The 21,831-nt window shown below is 46.0% G+C and overlaps 1 protein-coding gene across 1 annotated transcript in view; it reads left to right on the top strand.

Moving 5' to 3' along the window:
* The window catches only part of DPP9 (dipeptidyl peptidase 9), a 44,216-nt gene extending 29,131 nt beyond the window's left edge, over positions 1–15,085 (top strand). Inside the window, exons 15-21 of the mRNA XM_032968924.2 lie at positions 2,080–2,215; positions 6,464–6,609; positions 7,571–7,717; positions 8,552–8,704; positions 9,445–9,587; positions 10,497–10,608; positions 13,726–15,085. Coding sequence (XP_032824815.2) covers positions 2,080–2,215; positions 6,464–6,609; positions 7,571–7,717; positions 8,552–8,704; positions 9,445–9,587; positions 10,497–10,608; positions 13,726–13,818 — 930 coding nt within the window. The 3' untranslated portion in view covers positions 13,819–15,085. The remainder of the gene's footprint in view (positions 1–2,079; positions 2,216–6,463; positions 6,610–7,570; positions 7,718–8,551; positions 8,705–9,444; positions 9,588–10,496; positions 10,609–13,725) is intronic.
* The last annotated feature ends 6,746 nt before the right edge of the window (positions 15,086–21,831 follow it).

Raw genomic sequence — 21,831 nt, 5'->3', positions numbered from 1 at the left:
ATGCTTATTTGTTTTGTCATGTAAATATTCATGCATTTTTGTGTTAACATTTTCTGTTCGCGTTTTTCCTAAGCGGAGCAATGCTATTGAATTAATTTTGCTCCTATAAATTTCCACATGATAAGCCACTTCGTTGAGCTATCATTTGTGGCCAGGTCGCTTCAGAAAAAGAAGGTAACAGCTCTAAGTGGGCTTTACCTGGTAAGATAAAAAACAAAAATTTGTACTTTTATTTGTGTATTTTTGTAAGTCATTCGTTGACCTTTCCTATACTTTGCACTCCTGTCTTGTTTTTGTGTTGTTTGTTGTAACGTTCTGACCTGCCTCCACTGGACATCTGTAAAAAAAAGAGCTTTATAGCTAATCGGATTTCTGTTTAAATATTCTGATTCTGAATCCAAACAGTGCCCCCCATATAGACAGCAAGGGCCACTTAGGTCAATGACATGACCCAGGAATGATATCGCAAGGAAGCCTCTTAACAAGGATGACCTTCCGAGATCTGATCGCGAGTCAATTAAATGTAAATGTTTACATTTTGTTGTTGAGGTGGCCTATGGGTGGGCTCAGCAGCTCTTGGCCGCCTGTGATTAAATCTTGCTCTTGAGTGGAGTGAGTTAATGGTCTCAGTCCGGTTACCATTGACTGCACAAAAAATAATGTAGATTTTTGTTCTGCAATTTATTTGGCTAATCTCCAGCTCTTGGTAAAATATATGATCAGTTTTGCAGTGATGCGATGGGTGGAAATGTGCTGCATCCTGCTTTATAGAATATACGTCAATTTGAAGGGATCTCCGTGGTAGCTCAAAGGTATCCTGCTTCTGCAGGCCATTCTGTAACCCGAAGGGGTTGCACTGCTTTCTGAGCGAGATCCTAATGGATACTCGGGACCTGAAAGTGAGCACAATCAGGGTACAATTGGAGAAAAAAAGACAAAAGAGCGTGGTAGTTGAGTTATCGGTGACCAAGCTTAGACTATTAAAGCGGATCGCTACACTTGAGAATACGCTTTTATTGTAAGCAAGCCTTGGATTTGAATGTGCTTCTCAATGATTATGGCTGAAAGATTTTTCGGCACGAGGCATGCAAAGAGCTGCATCAACCAAATTGCCCTGCTTTACACTCGCGGCTGTTATTTAGGCTAAGGGATGTGCATCGCGTAAAAAAAAGCCAGCATGCATCCTCTGCTCCAGTAAACGTGGGTAGGTGCCCTTCTCCATCGGCAGCTCCCGGAGCCCTTGAAGGAAATTCTACAGTCACATGGTGGATGGCCAGTACCTCCATTGTCGACTTCCCCTCGCGGGGATACCATATTATTGACCTAGAGGGTTTGATGGGCTTTGAAAATCACTCAACTACAGTGCCATTTTTGGTAACAAACATCCTATTATCAGTTTAATGCTGGGTGAAGGCTTGCCCATTTCCCTGTTGGTCATGGGAACTGTTTTACCATACTTCACCACGCTGGTTAAAGCGGGTTTGTGATAGGGAATGCCCAGAAACTGTTCCGGTATTGCTTGCCACAGATGTTAGCCATTGTCGGGAATCTAACTTGCTTCATTTGATGCATAGCGCAGTGCGCTACCCACTTCACCACCGCTCAACCCCCAGTTGTGTTATTGCTGTTCCACCTAAGGTTTTTGACTGAATTTAATGAAATTAAACCTGATGTACTCGGACATCACATTCAACAAAGCGAGTATTAAACACGGTTGGTATTAAACATTACTATGTTAAGTGGCATTGAATGAACGTATATGCGGTATCTGTGTAGTGTTGCACATCTGCTGCGTTGCCTGCTTATTTGTAAGATAGCATTTCCAATTTATTTCTTTTGTGCCTGTGTCCCGTCTGCCCTTGAATACCCCTACCTCTCCCCATGTCTCTATCTCCCCCCACCCAACCCAACCACCTCCCCTCTCTTCAACCATCTCCTCCCATTACTCTACCTCCCTCACTGTACCTCCCCTCCCATCATTCTGCCTCCCTGCCTTCATCTCTCTCCCTCCCTGTCCTCCCCTCCTTTCACCCCCTTCCTTCTCCCTCCCTTCTCCCATCGTCGTTGCCGTGGCGACAGAACTTCGACATGTTCGTGACCCAGTTCAGCAACGTGGAGAACCCGCCGTGCGTGCATCTCTTCCGCCTTTCATCGCCCGATGACGACCCGCTGCATCAGCGTGCCAAATTCTGGTCCAGCCTCATGGAGTCGCCAGGTGTGGTGATGGATTGAGGCTCGCACGCACACACGCACTCGACAAGCTGCCCGAGGTGTGGCAAGCCGGCACGCCCGAGCCATTTAAGGGAGCCTCATAATTTTTGCTTTATCCGATCCAACAATCAACGCGCAGTAGGGAAAGGGGGTAGGGACGTGGGGACAAAGTAACATGCGATGGGAGAAAACGGCAGAAAAAATAACAGCCAAATATGCGGTGCACAGCAGCAATGTCAGATGTGCACAGTTAGATTTAACGGGCACCAATTGAGCGCAGTTCTATGATGGCTGTAGGGAAGGGGCCCCCTATAGGGAGCCTCCATTTTAAAATGTGACAAGCTGGCAAGCCAGTCCTCTAAGGGAGCAGCAGCCTCTGTCTCGTCCGAGGGTTTGACTGCACAAAGGAACGTGTGCAGGGAAATGCGTGCGAGTGCACGCGTAACCCGACGTGCCTCCCCCCCCACCAAACCGTTTGGCCACTTCGCGGAATATCAACCCTAGGATGCAGCCCTCGTTACATTCCATTCTTCCAGTGGTCTTAATCTGGGAGACCCGTACAGACAATCATGTGTTTATGCTCACAAAAGATGGATTATTGATCCCTTTATGTAATAAGCTTTTAAGGGTCTTTGTAAAAGGTCATGCAAGAGCCTGCAACGTGTATAACCAAAAATATCATCATGCCATGTCTCTTGGACCCAGTGTTGCACCCTAATGTTAAGATAACACATTAAGTCCTTACTTTCTCGATAAAAAAAAAGCTTGGAGTCAATGTTTGTTTCAGGTGAATCTTAACATTGGGAGGTTTGACCATTTCCCATGGACTGCGCGGTGTGAAGCATTCTACGCTGTCAAAGTGATATTAATGACAATTACAAGCTGACGAACCAGTTTATTAAGGAAGCATCTGTTCTCCAAAGAGATGTGATTGCGCAAATGCGCACATGGAAGCGATAACACGCAGACGGAGGCTCGGGTTCGGTGCACGCATGCCTACTCGCCCCCATTTGCATTCGATCGCACTCAACACAACGTTATCTCTTTTTCAGGACGAAATACTTTTTTTGAAAGTATTATATCGTTGAGGTGAGCGGATGGCTCAGAGGTCAGAGCGCCGAGTTGGCACGACTGAGAATGCTGGGTTCATGGGCGGCTGCCCGAGTACACTGGGCCCTTTCTGGTGTAGTGAGTTGATCGTCTCTGCCTGTGGTCATCAATGATGGCGCGTAATTTAGAAAAATTCCAGTTCTCACAATTATAAATATCAGTTTGGCTTGTCACGTCATGAACATTACTCAAATTGGCAGAGTGGATGTGAAAGTGCTGCTCCCAACTGCGTGGACAAGGGGGTCACTTAAAGTGATAATCAGAAGTAGAGTGCTGATATCCGCTTCCTTGGAGTTGTCTAACACGAATAGCCGTACTGCTCTGCGAGATATAGGAATCAATTCTTCGTCTCGTAACGTGATGCAGAATAGCACAGGATAACATTTGGGTTAAAGACTTTTTTTTTAAACCCATTCACAAAAAGTTGCACATTTGCCCAGCGTGCCAAACACTGCCGTGCTTTGGGAAATTCCCTGAAGAAATGAAAGTGCGGCCTTAGAGAATCGCACAGCCAAGTTTAGAAATGGTTGAAATATATGAAGTGTTATGTGAATACTATAATAGTGTCAGTGAATGTGGGGTTCCCTTTCCTGGCAAACAGGATAAGAAATCTCAGTGGGCTTTCTCAAGTTCGAAAAATATAAATAGTCATGCAGTAGTGGTGTTGTGTTCATCATAATTGAAAGATCTCATGTTCTTTTTCTGATCAGGGGTGAACTCAGTCCAACATCTTTTACCATCCTAATCATCACCATAATCAATCCATGATTATAATAAATCATCCAACCATCCAATCATGATCATCCATCACCATCATCCTCCATGCTCATCCACCATTTTTTATCATCATTGTCATCATGCATAGTTCTCCACCAAATGTATTATCAATAATCATCATCTTCAGCATCTCTCCAGCCTTGCCATATCAATGTGAAATGTACTGTGCTGGCTCAAGGCCAGCAACAGAGATCAGCACCACCATCCAAAGCTGATTAGAGGAGGGAGACCCCTCGAAGTTGACGCGAGTATAACCTACCGGGTCTCCAATAATCCCAACTAAAAACTAAACAATGTTTTATTTTACCATGTAACGCCCACTGAGCTATATGGCTCTTTTTTTTTCTTCAGAAGTGACCTGGCCACAAACGATTGCTCAATGAAGCGGTTTATCACGTAGAAATTTATAGCGGCCAAATAACTCTACAAGTGCACTTTGATTCAAAATGTGGAAGGAAAAACCGGAGGGCCCGGAGAAAAATCCACGTGACCACGTGGAAATATAACTCGCAAACTCCAACTATACAGGCGTTAGTCGGGGTCAAACCCACGACCTCCTGCATACCAAGCAAGGGAGTGAATGTCTCGCCGCCTAGGCGCCCCTTACGTTTTAAGGTTTAGTCGCGTGTTGCTCTGTACGATGTCCGACATTTCGGGAACTTTTGAAGAAGCTCCCCAGCACTTGGAGTGAAACAGCAAACTGCGCAGTGCAGCGCTATCTATGCAGCGCAACCGCAATCGCCTATGTCGCAGTCGTTAGGTTTGGTGAGCAACCACTGTTCTGTGTAATTGTTCCTTCTGTGATGAGTGTGGGGGAGGGGGGCGGGATATGAATGTGACTGAGGCAGGTGCTAATGAGCACGCTAAATTCTGTCGCCATCTCCGTGGAAGGGCTGTGAATGTTAAAATGCCATTGAAACGCCCTTCGTTATTTTCGCGGTTGCTGACTGCCACGGGATTTTCAGAGTGCGGCTTTGATGCATCATTGCTCCCGAGTCTACCTTGTTACGCACTGCGTGTGCGCAGACAGTAAAACAAAATCGTCACCACTGTCGCTGGCACGCTGCCATTTAAAGAAACGGTTTTCAGCGAGTGGTTGTCCGTGGTCAGTTTTAAGGGCGCTCGACTCGCAATCAATTTCTGAGTTGGTAGTAATTGTCTATGCATACATTAAACTTCTTTCGCACCGTACGTAGCCAACCGTGCTCCTTGGAGGTGCGGGAAAAGGTCAACAAACTTAACACACAAAAAGCAGTTCTTAAAGAAATTAGTTGGCGTGGTCTGAATGGTGGCCCCCATAGCGTTTATATGGAGTGTCCTTGCCGAAAACATCAGACAATCTGGCAGTTTGACAGGCCAGGCTCGATTAATGCGAGGGCTGAGACACGTCCAGAGGGTTTGCTTGCTTGATAATTTTGGTTTGGAAGGCTGATGGACTAAAAACATAATTCATATCAATGCCTCCTCTGATGATTATTATTCAGGCATTGCAAGTAATCATTTTCCATCCGGAATCATTGGGGGAAAATACTTGACTTCTTTCCTTGTTGCTTAGTTTAAAGTAAGCTCTATAAACTGCGCAATAAAAGACATCACTGCTGCCTCACACGCATCTCTTGGCACTAAAACCGACCTCTCGACTCTTTCAAAGTGGATTTGTGACGCCCCATCAAAAAATCCTCCGTGACCACAATTCGACACTCAATCTCACAGCTGCCCGAATTCCTCTTGCTTGTGCCGGCTGACCACCAAGCATTCCGGCGCGGCAAATTCCCCCGCCTGCCGTTCACCCAGAAGTATCAATGGGCACACCACAGTCTTGTCGGCAGGTCGCCCGCATTGGGGGTAAAGGGTGGGTACTCCGACCTCTTCCGACACGTCTGGCCAGCGTGGAGAAGAGGCCAAATAGTATTGAGGAGCTCTCCAGAGCTCCCTTTTAGTGGAGGGGTCCTTCCACCAGCAGTGGCGTGAGCACGATATTGCTGGGCTGCACCTTTACTGTTCATTTTTTATTCATGTTGAAGCTCATGGTCCACCCGAAACTGCATCCAGCGCAAAAACCATGGCAGATGCGGATACATGATGCACAAATGGAAAATATGAAACTCTCCTAATTTGTGACTGTGGTCGTCAAGAACAGACCATACAGCATATAACGACACAATACCCGATCAACAAATACGAAGGAGACATCACGGCGATACACTCCGCTACTACTGACGCGGTTGTCTGTCTTGACCACCTGAATATCAGATTGTAGTTAGTGCTCTGCATCTCGCATCAGCCATACGACAAGAAGAAGATTCATGTTGACGTAATAACTCTGTTGCTCTCTGCCTCTCTCCCCGCGGTGTCCTCTGGGTAGGTTGCCCCCTGGAGTACAGAGCGCCCGAGATATTCAGCTTCCAGGGCCGCTCTGGCCATGACCTCTACGGCATGTTGTACAAGCCGCACAACCTGCAGCCTGGACACCGGCACCCCACCGTGCTTTTCGTTTACGGGGGGCCACAGGTAACTTCTGAACGAGTGTAAACGAATCGCCGCTTTGTGCCCGGGTGGTCACGTTTGGTGTCGGAACAATTGAATAGGAATCTTTACTTGTCCTAGAGAAATCCGATGAACTGTGAAGCTCTTTTCCACAAATGTTCAGTCGAGGGCGGGTCAAAGTTCCAACAAACAAAAAACGATAGTGCAAAGTATAGGAAAGGTGATCAAATTGCTAAAAAGAAATATTTAAATTAGATAAAGTTACACAAGTGTAAATTTCGATTTAAAGCTTTCGTGACTGCAAGGATTCATCTTCTTTGGTTCTTTCGGTAAAGTCATGTAGAATGAGAATAAAATAATAAATTGATAAGATAAAATAACACAATAATATTCTCACGACGTTTCGGCCACAGCAATATTCTCACGACGTTTCGGCCACAGCACAAGGACAGCGCTGTCCTCCAGACAGTCTCATCCCCTTCACCTGATGAAGGCCGCTTGTGTTGTGGCCGAAACGTCGTGAGAATATTATTGTGTTATTTTATTTTATCAATTTATTATTTTATTCTCATTCTACGTGACTTTACCGAAAGAACCAAAGAAGATTACACAAGTGTTTCGACATCGTAAAACGGAGGTTCAGGTTAAGCACCTCATTCAAGACCCAAATGTCACACTTCCTGGCTTTTGACATTCCTCAAAGACACTGGTGGAACCATTAACCGCAACAGAACATTGACAGGCCGATGGTTGCATCTCCTTCATTAATGTGCGACTGTTGGCCATGCAACACAAACTGTTGGCCACCCCACCCCCCCCCCTCGTGTGCTGTGACAGCCTTCATAGGTGCTACTCGCTAACAGCACTTGTCCCATCAGTCTGCTGAGGCTAGACGGAGGGGATCTTTGTTTTTCTGCGAGTGGTATTTTTGGCATCGCAGCCCGCTTGACTCGCTTTCGTCTGCGAACCGCCGTCCCTCTTGCAGGTGCAGCTGGTGAGCAACGCATTCAAGGGCACCAAGTTCATGCGGCTGAACACGCTGGCGTCGCTCGGCTACGCCGTGGTCGTCATTGACAACCGCGGCTCGTGCCACCGCGGCCTCAGCTTTGAGGGGGCGCTGAAACACCGCATGGTGGGTGGTGCAGGCGTGTGCGGTATTTCGATGCTATACAAATATATATACATTCAAATGATTTTTTTATTGCCAATGTTCGTTTAATTTATCTATCAATTTAAGGGATTGTATCGCGACGTTAGAATTCCCTAATTCTGCTTGTGATGCGGAGCAGCTGTACACCCAGGTTGCGCGTCCGAGGATGTCCAGAACAAGTTTAAAATGGTAGTAATAATAATAATTGTCTCTTTCTATTCCAGTTCGTATGACTTTGTAAAAAGAATTTGCCTGAGCCCAACTTTCGTTGCGGGAAACCTCATTATTTTAAGTATTTGTTTCTCGTACTGTTTTCGATTTCTTCCGGAACTCGGTGGTTTTTTTTTGCTGCGATTTTCTATTCGCTCCATTATTGTCCTTTGCTTTTATCGTTTTACTTTTGTCATTTTGGCAACCCAGGACACTCTTGAAAATGACTCATTCTGGTCTTGCAGTATCATGCCTTAGATTATTTTGCTGCTATAAATTTCCACGTGATAAGCCACTCGTTGAGCTATCATTTGTGGCCAGGTCGCTTCTGAAAAAAAAAGCGAACAGCTCTGGGCTTTACCTGGTAAAATAAAAAATATAGTTTAGTTTAATTTGTATTTTTTTTTACTGATTTTCTGACCTTTCCTATACTGTGCACCCCTATCGTATTTTTATATTGTTGTAACTTTCTGACCCGCCCATACTGAGCTTTATAGCTCATCGGAATGCTCCGGTATAAATACATATTCTGATTTTGAAGTGAAATCTCAACCTGAGACCCGTGGTGTGGCTCCGTGCGGCTGTGTCGGCCCGCTCCGTGCGCAGGGCGAGGTGGAGATCGCTGACCAGGTGGAGGGCCTCCTCTACCTGGCCGAGCAGCACTCCTTCGTGGACCTCAGTCGCGTCGCCATCCACGGCTGGTCGTACGGCGGGTACCTCTCCCTCATGGCGCTCGCCCTCCGCCCCGACATCTTCAAGGCAAGCGCAGTGGCTGGTGGCGCGAACGTTGGCGGCGACGACGACGACGATAACGATGAAACTTGTGATGAGTTTAATATGTTGTATGTTTAACTGCTTTTGCACCGTATGTAGCCAACCGTGCTAATCTTAGGTGCTATCATGGTGTCTGAAGTTTTGCTTCATGGGCTGGGAGCGGTACAACCTGAAAACACATCGCAGAGAGCTATAAGGCACAGCTGCGATATCTGTACAGTAGGCCACGATGAGTGAACCAGTTTGAGGAGCGCACGGGGTGTCGATGGCCTTGCTTTGACGCCGCCGGTCGCCGCTTTTGGGCAGTGACATGGCCCAGCGGTAGCGAGTTCCCCGCTTGTGTTCTACATGTTCACGGTTTTAACCCGGTCGGCCGTCCTGGTTATTACTGCGGTTGCCCATTAACCATAAACTACTGACGGTCCACTTCACAGTGGCCGTTAAACATCTCCCCCCGATGTCGTTCTCGAGTAGGCCTTGGCGTGCCGGCATCACAGTCCAAATTTGCCAAGTTTGAACATTTCTGTTACATTACTCCTATTAGGATTACGCGTAGCAATCATCGCCCCCTGCTGGCAGACTGATAACCCTGTTTCTGGGCAGGCAACTAAATCACCTTGGTTGCACATAGGGACAGCTGCTCCACTGGAGGCACCCCGGCATAACGGAGGGGCGGCTCTTGCGATAAACCAAATCGTCGGTGTCGTTCTGCCCCACGAACGTAGGTTGCGATCGCGGGCGCGCCCGTCACCGTGTGGATGGCCTACGACACGGGCTACACCGAGCGCTACTTGGGCACGCCGGAGGAGAATGCGTCGGGCTATGAAACCAGCTCCATCGTGTGGCACGTAGACAAGCTCCCCAAGGAGTGAGTGATGCCCTTTAAAACCAAGCGGTTGCTTGGTTTTAAACCTCGTCGTCATTGTCGAGTATTATTTTATTTACCGCACCTGCCATGCACTACATCTTGGCACCAGAATTATTGTGTGTTCGAGATAGTTACTCGGTAAGGAAGTGATTGCGGGCCATGAATAGTGTGCATAAATGTGTAAGAGTAGTGTGGAGTGTATAGTGTAGTATATTGCGGATAACATGTCGCATAATGTGCAGTATATATAGTGCCTACCTTAGTGTTTAGTACATAGTGTGTATAGTTTAGTGTATAGCATTAGTATGTATTGTGGGTCTTAGTGTGCAGTATAGTGTATTTAGTAGTGTGTGTAGCATAGCGTGTATATTTTAGTATGTATGCTATCGTGATCATGAAAATCATGGAGTATTTATCGTACTTCTCCACCATGCATTACATCTCGAGGCACTAGGACAATGGGAGATAATAGCTCACGAAGGGACTGACAGCAGACCAAATAAATTGTGGGGAAAAAAATGGTATAGACAATACACACGACATTCGAGAATGAAAGATTTAAACTGTGCTTGGAAATACTCTATTATATCCACTTAATTTGAGTGATACGGCATCGGAAGGTAGTGTCCCGCGTGCCTCTTATCACAGGTGTCGTTAAGATGGGATAATTTTGTAGGTGCTGAAGGACTTGTAGGCATGTAATGCAGTTGGCATGTTGATTGGTGAAAAGCAATTCATTAATCAAATTTTCAAGGGTGGCTATTGAAGATGTATTCCAAGTACATGCAAGTGATATGTTGCTGTTACATGTTAACCAATGAAGTGGATGGATATGTACAAGCAACAAGCCCAATGGGGCCCCTCTGGGTTGTAGTGAAAACGTGTGTGTGCGTGCGTGTCCCTGCATAGGCCCAATCGCCTGCTGATCCTGCACGGCTTTCTGGATGAGAATGTACACTTCTTCCACACCAACATGCTGGTGTCTCAGCTCGTGCGAGTGGGCAAGCCTTACCAGCTGCAGGTACACTCGCCCACAACAACAAAGATGATCTCAACTGGTCCTGGGCCTCCCCTAGGTCGACTCGGCCTCAAATGAGTACTTAGTACCCCAACAGTGTGTTAAGGCTATATGGAGGGTCTTTCTCTTTGTGGGGGGATGGTGGCCCAGTGAGGAGCACAATTTTTCAAAATCCAGGTTATAATGGGTTAATTTCCCAGCTAGACACCTAGGTAGCTAGTGGTGTCCTAACCTGTCCTGGACTTCCACGAGGTCAACTTAGCCTTTAATCAAGTACCTGCTGAAGTGTACAAACATCAACACTGGGGAGACAAAGGCGGCCGTGCGTGGTGCTGTTCCACACCACCACCTCGTGCGATGCGGTTTTTAGCAGCTACTCGCTAATGCTTTTCCGACAGTCCGCCGTGAAGCTAAATGGGGGGTGGTGGGGGGAGGTATTCGTTTTTCTTTGTCTCGAAGACTTGCGCCTCCACGCTGACGCTCGCTCGCGTGCACGCCGTGAGCTGAATACAAATTTGTTTAGCAAAACGGGAATTGGTGGGGGGGGGGAGGCGGGGTGGGCAGCTTCGGTATAAAAATACCTTGCATGAGATAATTGACCTGTTGGTGAAATGTAGCAACAGTCGCAGCGGAACGTCCGATGGGCCCCCGAATGTCATTTGAGTTGGCGGGGGAAATTAGTTGTCATTGATTGACCTGGATGGAGAACGTTCCGAGTGCGCGGGTGTGCGGTTGCACTGCATTTTAATTTGTTCTGGGGCTTCGGCCCTCTGTGGACACAGTGGCACTGACACAGCTGTAAATGCTGGGCAGGCACTGCCGTCTTGAGAGCTAAAGACAGAACTGCAGTGGCTCGCTCATTGCTCTTGTAGCCCATGAGCACCACCTAGTTTGGCACAATTTTACCAGCATCTGCTCGTCGTGTTTTATATACACACGCGTAATTTGTATTTAGTATATTCTGTTAATTATTGACTTAAAGCTTTCGTGGCTACAGGAATTCATCTTCTTTGGGTCTTTCGGTAAAGCCACGTAGGTAGAAAAAATAATAAAATCACGACGTTTCAATTGAAACGTCGCGATTTTGATTTTCGATCGAAACGTCGTGATTTTGATTTAATTATTTTTTATCTCTACGTGGCTTTACCTAAAGACCCAAATAAAATATTCTGTTAATGTTTCATATTCTCTAGATGATTTTTCTGTAGATCAACATTTTTTTTCCTATGGTGATTTTCTCCCATCAAAAGTGTAGTGTATGGCAATACCCTTCTTTAACAGCCTTTTTCTTATTATCACACGTTTTTGTTGTCTAGAGAAAATGTTTGAAAACAATTTGTTCGTATTTGCCTCCCTGGGTTGTACCGGTCGGCCATTTTGGGCCGATGGCTCAAACCCTGCCTATGAGGCAAGCAGAAGTATATTCATCAGCGAATTGCAAAGCCAAGTCCAGTCCACGTGTCTCCATACTCGATATGAAATAGTGATTCTCTCTTGCAAACTCTGAGCCAGTGGTGGAGCTTCCACATTCCTCCGGTGGGAACAAGCCTCGCCACAGTATAATCTTTGGTCAACTCCATCAAGGTGTTGTTAATTTTATTGACCAAAGGGGAATGATTATTACTTGAGCCAATCCTTGGCCTGCATTTGAAAATGCAGTCATTATTATGAGCACTTTCCCCAAAAGTAATGCCATTTGTTTTTAATTTTGCTTGTCAACCTTTCATCAATTCTTCGGTGCATTGAATGTCATGAACATTTGCGAGATGAAAGATGCCCTCCTCTAGCATGACAATGTCAGAACATGCCCAAGACCGTCAGATGCAATTGCACGGTTGGGGTTGACTGTGCTGCTTCATCTGCTATGCAGCCCAGATGGCGAGATGTTAACTCCCTCCCGGTATACAGGAGGTTGTGGTTTCAATCCCGACCCTGATGCCTGTATATTTAGATTTTTTTCCAGGTCCTCCAGTTTTTTCCTCCATATTTAGAAACATGCGTTTAGAATATTTAGCTGCTAGAAATTTCCACATGATAAACCACTTCCTTGAGCTATCATATGTGGCCAGGTCGCTTAAAAAAAAGAGCTACATAGCTCAGTGGGCCTTGCCTGGTAAATAAATGATTGTTTTTTCGATCTGGCACCGTTACATTTTCATCTACTCTGCCCTTTGAGGGATGTGGCCTTATGCGGGCAGCATTTTGGATAATTACCATTGTACAAGATCATTTTCATAAGTGGTTACACAAGACTGATGATTGCATGAATCCTTTTACTGTGATGGATTGCTGGCCCTGGTTCAGCATGAGCACAGGGGCCTTGACAAGGATGGAGATAATGTTGAAAAAGAACCCAATGTTCATGACATTTCCATGAATTACTTTCAAAAATGTTGCATCGGCTCAATACTGAGGAAAGGGAGGCGTTTAAGAGGTTAGTTGATCAGCAGGTCATGTGTGGTGGTGTTTAAGCTTGGGAACTTGTATGTATGTTGAACTTATTTCGCGCACCGTATGTAGCCAACCATGCTCATCGGAGGTGCGGGGGAAGGACGACAAACAATACAAAAAGCAGTTCTAAAGAATTGAGTTTTCAATTAAGATTTAAAAGTGCATATCTCCAGTGGCTTCCTAATATTGGAACTTCCACCTCCTTCCGAGACGTCTGGCCAGTGTGGGAGAGTAGTCAAAATGCCCTACAGACGGGCGTTATTGGGTGCTCTGTAAAGGAATCCGTGAGCGAGAATTGTGCAAGCCTTCGCTTGCCTGTTTCTTCGGTGGTTATCGCTCGTATCTCCTTGATTGGTAAATAACAACATATTCTTGGTTCTTTCGGTAAAGTCACGTAGAAGGGAAACAATAAAATAATAAAAATATAAAACAATAAAATTCTCACGACGTTTCGACTGCAACACAAGCAATCATCATCGGGTGTGAAAACCACAGTAAGAAAATTTGAAAAAAGTGGCGTTTTTTTATTATTTTATTGTTTCCCTTCTACGTGGTGACTTTACCGAAAGAACCAAGAATATGAATCCCTGCGGTCACGAAAGCTTTAAATCAAAATAAAAACATATTGACCGCTGCGTTTGTAAATTCCTCCTCCTGTCTCCCCGCCAGATTTACCCGAACGAGAGGCACAGCATTCGCTGCGCCGAGTCTGGGGAGCACTACGAGATCATGCTGCTCCACTTTCTGCAGGAGCACCTCTGAGCTGGCACCTCCTCAATGCAACGTTCCCACTGGTTCCCAGCACAGCCGCTCACCAGCCCCTCACCCTCCCACCTCTGGTGTCCTTACCCACACCACGCCCACCCAACTACCCTTCGCTTCACCTCCAGCTCAGCCCGGCACCGGCGTCCCGGCCCACCTGACCTTGCCCACGGAAATCACAGCTGCGTTTCCCGTGAGCTATAACCGCTGCTTTTCTTCTCTCGACGTTTGTTGTCATTTTTAAAGGTCCGCATTTGGCCTTGATGATTTGAAGCTTGTGTCCATAACTTGGGCATGCAGTGAAAGCTCAGAGGGGGAGAGATGCTCTACAAACATAGACTGTGCCACGAAGACTTGACACGATATAATGTGCCACTGCGCCATGTGGAATTTGTGTTTTGGCCACGTTTTATTGGGTAAATTTTTGTGGCCTCTGTTGCATCCTTTCTATCTGTCCTCTCTCCCTCTCATTAATTTTCTCACACCGCTATCCGTCCAAACCATTTTGTGAACAAGAATGCGGCATTTGACAGATTATTTTGTCCGTGGAGCACAAAACGCAGTTCCTGCTAGGCTTTTTTTTAACCACGTGTTTTTGTCATTTCCTTTCCCGATACTTGTACAGAGAGAACCCATGAGCTTGCACAAAGTGATCTCCGCTTGTTTTTCATATTCGTAACATCCTGTTGTACTCTTCGTTATTTTCATGTTATTGTTTTTTTCAGTGTACTTAAAATTTTACGGAAGACTGTACATTTTGGAAATCTAAAAAAGTGCCTGTGAAGCAGACTGCAGTGCAAATCTGGGATGGGGGTGGGGGTTTGTATTTCCCCGCCTCCGCCGAAAGCCACAATATAAGCGATGACAACGATGATCAAGATGTTTGGCGAGCAAGACCGTTGCTCAAGTCGAACAGAACGCATGTTGAGCCTGTATTTTGCACTAGTTGACCAAAGACGTTGGAACGTGTTGTCATCCCCATTTTTATTTGGTCTTAACGGAGCATCGCGTGTAACGTTTTAACAAAGTCTGGTGAGGAAATCTGGAAGGGAAAGAGCAAACCGAAACGCTCTTCAGGTTCTCGTCCGTCGGCGAGATGCGATTTTGATTTTTTTTTTCCGAGGTCGGGAATCGATTGTAACCTCTCGGCAACAGTTTGATCCCTCGCGCGCAGTGGGGGGGGGCAGTCTTGCCTGTGTGTGTTCTGTACATTACCGCGCTGTGTATAAATCATTTTTAATTCAATTAAATAAAAGTCTGAAGAGGATTTATCAATCGTTTTGTTGTTTGTGTTGCGACGGCGTTGGTGTCTGCCTGATTACGCAGGGCTCGCCAAACGTCAGTCCTTGCAACCCACCAGTGCACCTTTCCACATTTAATAATAATTTCCATTCAAATATAAATTGTCGTCGCATAATGTGTACGTAGCTGATTATTGGGAATCGCATCCCACGTGAGTGATATACGAATGTGAATTCATGTTCTCTACGTTTCTAGGCACATACACACTATCACCATCGCTTTGTACCGGTGCTCTGTACGTCTCGCAACTTTGTATTTCCTCAAATAATATTGATAGATGTGATAAATGGGTTGTGAGAACATGCATTTGGGAAGCTGTTATAGCAAACTGCACATACTTCTCGTTGACTTTACAAAACAAGCAGAATGTTTTAGTCACCAGTTGTATTACAATTGTGCTTGTACCAAAATCATTTGGAATTGCTGCAGAAAGTCTTCGCCTATGCGCACCGTATGTAGCCAACCGGTTAGCATGATTGGCTACGTACGGTACGAAAGAAGTTCTACATACACACCCTGCCATTGCGTGCCTCTGCCAGGTGCCTCTTGTTGCAGTGTTAACACCAGACCTTTGAGGTCCTCCCTTACAAAACCATCATCACCATCTGGCTTTAGGTCTTCCCCTTGGTCTCGGACCTGTAGGTGCCACTCCACTACCTATTTCGGCGGTCTGCCCTCCATCCAGCACACACGTCCCCCACCCATTGAAACCTGCTTTTCATTATTATAATTCTTTATTCTGACACTTCAAGCATCCTCAACGTAATCTTAGATTCACTCAAAGCCCAGAAGCTTCCTTTCCAAATGTCTTTGGAGTCCATATCTCTTGACCCGTGCAGTGACATCGGCATTACTCCATTCTTAAACACCAAGCTGACGAGTCTGCTACTTAAAAAAAGCGTTTATTGTAATGCATCAAAAATCGTACGCGGATAATTCATTGTCTCAAACTCCTTTGCACAATCCCCTGTATTACACAACGTAGCAGCTGTGTACAATACTATTGCAAGAACATTAATATTACATGTCCATACTGTAATCTGAAGCATGTACTGAATTAGTAAATGTAAATTTGTGTAAATCCATACAGCGTGTTTTCCAGCCATTGTTGGATGAGGAGAAGACCTGCCCATGCCTTGGAATCCTTTGACGGCTATTTTACCATACTTCACCACGCTGGTCAATGTGATGGGTGATGGTGGGTCAAGTGCTGCACTGCCCACAACGCCCACTACACGTCCTTTATTTATGCTGGTCACCCATCCAAGGGCTATCCACGCGCAACGCTGCTTAACTTTTAAGGTCTGCCTGGGGTTGGATGTATTCCGTGTCATTTGGTAAGATGCCTGATTTAATGTCTCATTCTGAAAACATTTTGAACATAGCTACGCGGTCTGGAAACGTGTCAATACTGGTACCACGGCTCTTGCAATAGCCACGTAAACAAACAAAAATCTGACTGATGACCCGTTCTGCTCATTTTCAACAGCAACATGATTTTTATAGTCAAAGCGCCATTGTAAAATAACACCCTATCACTTCCAGACGCTTGCACCCAGAATTCAAGTTCAGTATACAGTATTCGTTTACTCGGCGGTTTTAGGGGTTTTTTTTGCTTTGTTCCACCCAGTAATTGGTACCAGAGTTGATTAATTCCACGAGAAACCCAACGCTGCAGTTTACAGATGAGTGCGTTTCGAATGTTTGAGTGTTGCAATAGAACTCATTGGGAAAAACAACTTCAACGTGCGGCAATTTGGGCGTTTTGTGAGTGCCGCCCGCTGTAGCAAATGTCTCCGCTTGACACAACACGCAGCACCTTGATATGTGCAGGTTGCATCTTGTTATCAGTGGGCCATGGTCTGTCCACTGTTGGATGAATACCTGCCCACATTGTCGAAAACTCTCATGGTCCTGCAAATGCCTCAACTCGCCAATATGAAATTGACGAAAACAAAGACTTCGAGGCTGTTTAAGAGGAACAGCATGCGCCTCAAAAAGAGGGCAATCCTGGGTAAACCCGAGGGCAGGTGGAAACCGTGCCACGGGGGTTACTTGACCATGTTTCACCACATTGGTCAGTGCGGGTTTGTTGAATATGGCTGTGGGGGGGGGGGCATAGATGTTGGACAACCACTGCCAAAATTGCACTTATGATTTCATTATTTCTTGCCTTTGCATGGCGTTTGAACAAAAAAGCAGCAGGCCACAATCGTATTTCCCTTCCACTGTCCTCAGTCGGGTGGATTTCACAACAGCAGCAAGTCCACGACACCAGATCAGCGTAGATTTCGTGATGGGACATGTGGCTGGATGACATTGCGGTGTCGAGATGTTAACTCCCTCTCGTGGTCTACAGGAGGTCGTGGGTTCGATCCCAACCCTGATGACTATCTAGTTTGCGTGTTCTCCCCGTGGTCGTGTGGATTTTTCTCCGGGTCCTCCGGTTTTCCCCTCCACGTGTAGAAACATGCATTTAGAGTATTTATCTGCTATAAATTTCCACGTGATAAGCCACTTCGTTGAGCTATCATTTGTGGCCAGGTTGTTTCTTAAAAAAAAAAAGCTACATAGCTCAGCGCTCCTTACCTGGTAAAATAAAAAAAAAGTTTTCGTTTCTATACATAACTGGATCAAGAGCAGCGGAGTGTATCATCGGGATTTGAAATTTTCGTGACTGCAAGGATCCATACTCTTTGGTTCTTTCGGTAAAGTCACTTCACGTAGGTACCTACGTGAAGTGACTTTAAAGTCAGTGACTTAAAGTCACTTCACGTAGGTACCTACGTGAAGTGACTTTAAAGTCAGTGACTTAAAGTCACTGACTTTAAAGTGACTTTAAAGTCAGTGACTTTAAAGTCACTTCACGTAGGTACCTACGTGAAGTGACTTTACCGAAAGAACCAAAGAGTATGCATCATCGGCTTTGATGTCTCCTTCATATTTGTGGATCGGTGCTTTGCGTCGTTATTTGTTGTACAGGCCTGTTCTGCATGAGCACACACTGAATCCACAAGACCATATATGGGCACATTTCTGATCGGTGATTTCATCGGATGTCCGAATTTATGGAATTACAGCACCCGTCCCAGTGGCATAGGTAACCACATTATCAGCTCAGCCGGTGCGGCAATCGGTCAGGTGGGGCCCCAAGATGTTATTTGCGGAAGCCAAACGTTACCGATCTAAAAACTAGATTCGAAGCTTTCGTGACTGCAGGAATTACTCTTTGGTTCTTTCGGTAAAGTCACGTAGAAATAAAAGAAGTTAAATAATAATGGAATACGACGTTTCGATTGCAACACAAGCAACCATCATCAGGTAAGAATGAATGATAAAACAAACATAGTAAACTTAGAACTATAATGCAATACAACACAGAGAGTCGTCTAACACAACAGTCAACACCCTACCTGGTTGATTACGTTCTTCCAAAGACTGCTACATTTGAGAGAGAGACAAAACACAGACACGGAGACACAGAGACAGACACAAGCAGAGAGAGACACACACAGAGACACACAAAGACAACGCCTCTATGTCGAGGCCTTACGTTTACGTGCTGGTTTGTTTATAAGTCCATTGTCTCTCCTCCGGCCGCTATGGGCAGGAATTCCACACAACTCTCATTGTTCTCTACCCTAACCCCCCCCCCCTCTCTTTGCCCCACCTCCCCTCTCTCTATTTACGGCTTCGACACAGAGGCGTTGTCTTTCTGTGTGTCTCTGTGTGTCTCTCTGCTTGTGTGTCTATCTGTGTCTCAGGTAGGGTGTTAGCCGACTCTCTGTGTTGTATTGCATTATATTTAATAATAAAGGTTGTTGGGTTAGATCGCGTTTATTTATAAATGTGTCGTAACCCTCCACCACCCGACATGGCCAATCAGCAAAAAAAGTGTCACGTTGACAAAAGACAATTCACTACTTTAGCCCACCGGTGTGTTGAAGAGTGAATCCACATTTACAGTTTGAGTACGACGTTTCGCTGGTAAATACATCCAGCATCATCGGGCAATTCGCCAGAATGGTAAAGCCCTCGCTTGCTCCCGGTTTTATATAGAGCAGCAGGGTGACGTCATCATTTAACTCATATCAGGTGCAGTGATTAGAGGCGGAGGGGGGGTATTGTAATTATATAATCGATTAGTAATCAGTCATTGGTTATGATTAGTAATGAGTTGTAGATTAGTAATTCTTTAAATCAAAATGTAATGTGTATTATTTAATAATACGCTTCAAGGCCGCACTAAGCATGTAGCTGTCAGAGCGATTAAAGGAGGGTTACGACACATTTATAAATGAACGCGATCTAACCCAAAAACCTTTATTATGAATAATATTGGTCGCGAAAGCCTACATGTTGCATCATATTTCTAAGTTTACTAGCTTTGTTTTCTCATTCATTCTTACCTGATGATGGTTGCTTGTGTTGCAATCGGAACGGCGTATTCTATTATTATTTATTTTATTTTCTTTCTACGTGACTTTACCGAAAGAACCAAAGAGTAGTTACTGATCTAGTTAAATTAAAGAAAATAAATCGTGGAACGTAAATTAAAGCGTTTTCAGGAACAAAAAAAGTAGATTTTAAACCGCGTTCTAAATAAGTTGGTTGTTCTATGACACTGTTGCTGAAAATATATCTCATCATGGTGGTTGTCAAGAGGGCCTCAACTCGTAACTTTGGCCACCAGGGAGCGGGGAGGGGGAGCAAAAGGGACCCTCCCTGCCTGCGCTCCTGGCCGGCCCTCTCGGGCTCACAGAAGACCCCAATGACCTCTAACCCTACCACCTCTCCCTTGCCTGCCCAATGACCTCCAACCCTACCACCTCTCCCCTGTCTGCCCAATGACCTCCAACGCTACCACCTCTCCCCTGCCTGCCCAATGACCTCCAACCCTACCACCTCTCCCCTACCTGCCCAATGACCTCCGACCCTACCACCTCTCCCCTACCTGCCCAATGACCTCCAACCCTACCACCTCTCTCCTGCCTGCCCAATGACCTCTAACCATACCACCTCTCTCCTGCCTGCCCAATGACCTCCGACCCTACCACCTCTCCCCTACCTGCCCAATGACCTCCAACCCTACCACCTCTCTCCTGCCTGCCCAATGACCTCTAACCATACCACCTCTCTCCTGCCTGCCCTATGACCTCCGACCCTACCACCTCTCCCCTGCCTGCCCAATGACCTCCGACCCTACCACCTCTCCCCTGCCTGCCCAATGACCTCCGACCCTACCACCTCTCCCCTGCCTGCCCAATGACCTCCGACCCTACCACCTCTCCCCTGCCTGCCCAATGACCTCCAACCCTACCACCTCTCCCCTGCCTGCCCAATGACCTCCAACCCTATCTGCATTCTGGCAGCACTGCCACCCTTTGGCGGGAGTCTGAATGGGAGGCTGTGGGCACGGGTAGGGGGACTTTAGTGGATTGGGGAAGGCGATTTCACCACTTTGTGGAATGGGGAAGTGTGGATTTCATGAAATAACTCCACGGTCGTCGCACGAGAGAGAGAGAGAGAGGAAGGGGGGGCACTCTTGGGGGTTAAACAAAGACAAAGGTCCCCCCCGTGTAGCCTTAACAAACTTGTTGGGGCAAGTGCTGTTAGGGGCCGTCCATAAATGACGTCACGCGATTTTGGACGATTTTTGACCCCCTCCCCCCTCTCGTCACACGGCGTCACAAAAAGTCAGACCCCCCCCCTCAAATATGACGTCACAAATCTCTGCCCCCATCCCCCCCCAAAAAAATATAAAACATGCTTCAAATCGCTTTAAACTATTGTCATTGTAGTGCGTATTTAATGTGTCGCTGTACTCTGATGTTGTAGGAGAAAACATTTATTAAAAAGTCTATTTAATTAAGTAGAACGTGTTGTCTATATTTATTTATAAAGTTGCGCATTTTGATGTGACGTCACGTTTCTCAAACCCCCCCTCCCCCTTCTCGTCACAAATGTCTGACCCTCTCCCCCCCCAGGTGCGTGACGTCATTTATGGACGGCCCCTTAGCTAGAAATAGCAGCACCTATGAAGACAACAGCTGTCGACCCATACAGTTTACCTGCGTGTCCTTGTCCAGCCGTTTCAATGCGGGCAACAACATTTGTTGTGTTATTTGTTGTTGTCTTATTGTTGTTGTCTTATTTGTTGTTGTGTTATTGTTGTTGTCTTATTTGTTGTTGTGTTATTGTTGTTGTCTTATTTGTTGTTGTGTTATTGTTGTCTTTTTTGTTGTTGTGTTATTGTTGTTGTCTTATTTGTTGTTGTGTTATTGTTGTCTTATTTGTTGTTGTGTTATTGTTGTTGTCTTTTTTGTTGTTGTGTTATTGTTGTTGTCTTATTTGTTGTTGTGTTATTGTTGTTGTCTTATTTGTTGTTGTGTTATTGTTGTTGTCTTATTTGTTTGTGTTTCTCTCTCTCCCTCGTGATGGGACTTTGTAGGACGAAGGCTGAGATTGACAACGGGCACGGGGTGAGGTCTGACTTGGTCTGTAATAAAGTCGGCCACTGATCGGGCTCTGTGAAGGGGTTGGCAGCGATGTGAAGGCCGGCACGGTACACGGACCGGGGGGGATGGGGGGCGACCAGCACCACGCCCGACCGCCTTTGTCTCCCTTCGTGGCCATATTTACGCACCGCACCAATTGCTCATTCGAGGCTGAGTCGACCTAGGGGGGTGGGGGGGGCGGTTTCAGAAAAAC

The sequence above is a fragment of the Petromyzon marinus genome, chromosome 40 (genome assembly GCF_048934315.1).
Source record: "Petromyzon marinus isolate PM22_M1 ecotype Great Lakes invasive population chromosome 40, UKy_Petmar_22M1.pri1.0, whole genome shotgun sequence".
In the NCBI taxonomy this organism is placed as follows: Eukaryota; Metazoa; Chordata; class Hyperoartia; order Petromyzontiformes; family Petromyzontidae; genus Petromyzon; species Petromyzon marinus.
This window is presented reverse-complemented; position numbering and strand designations above follow the sequence as displayed.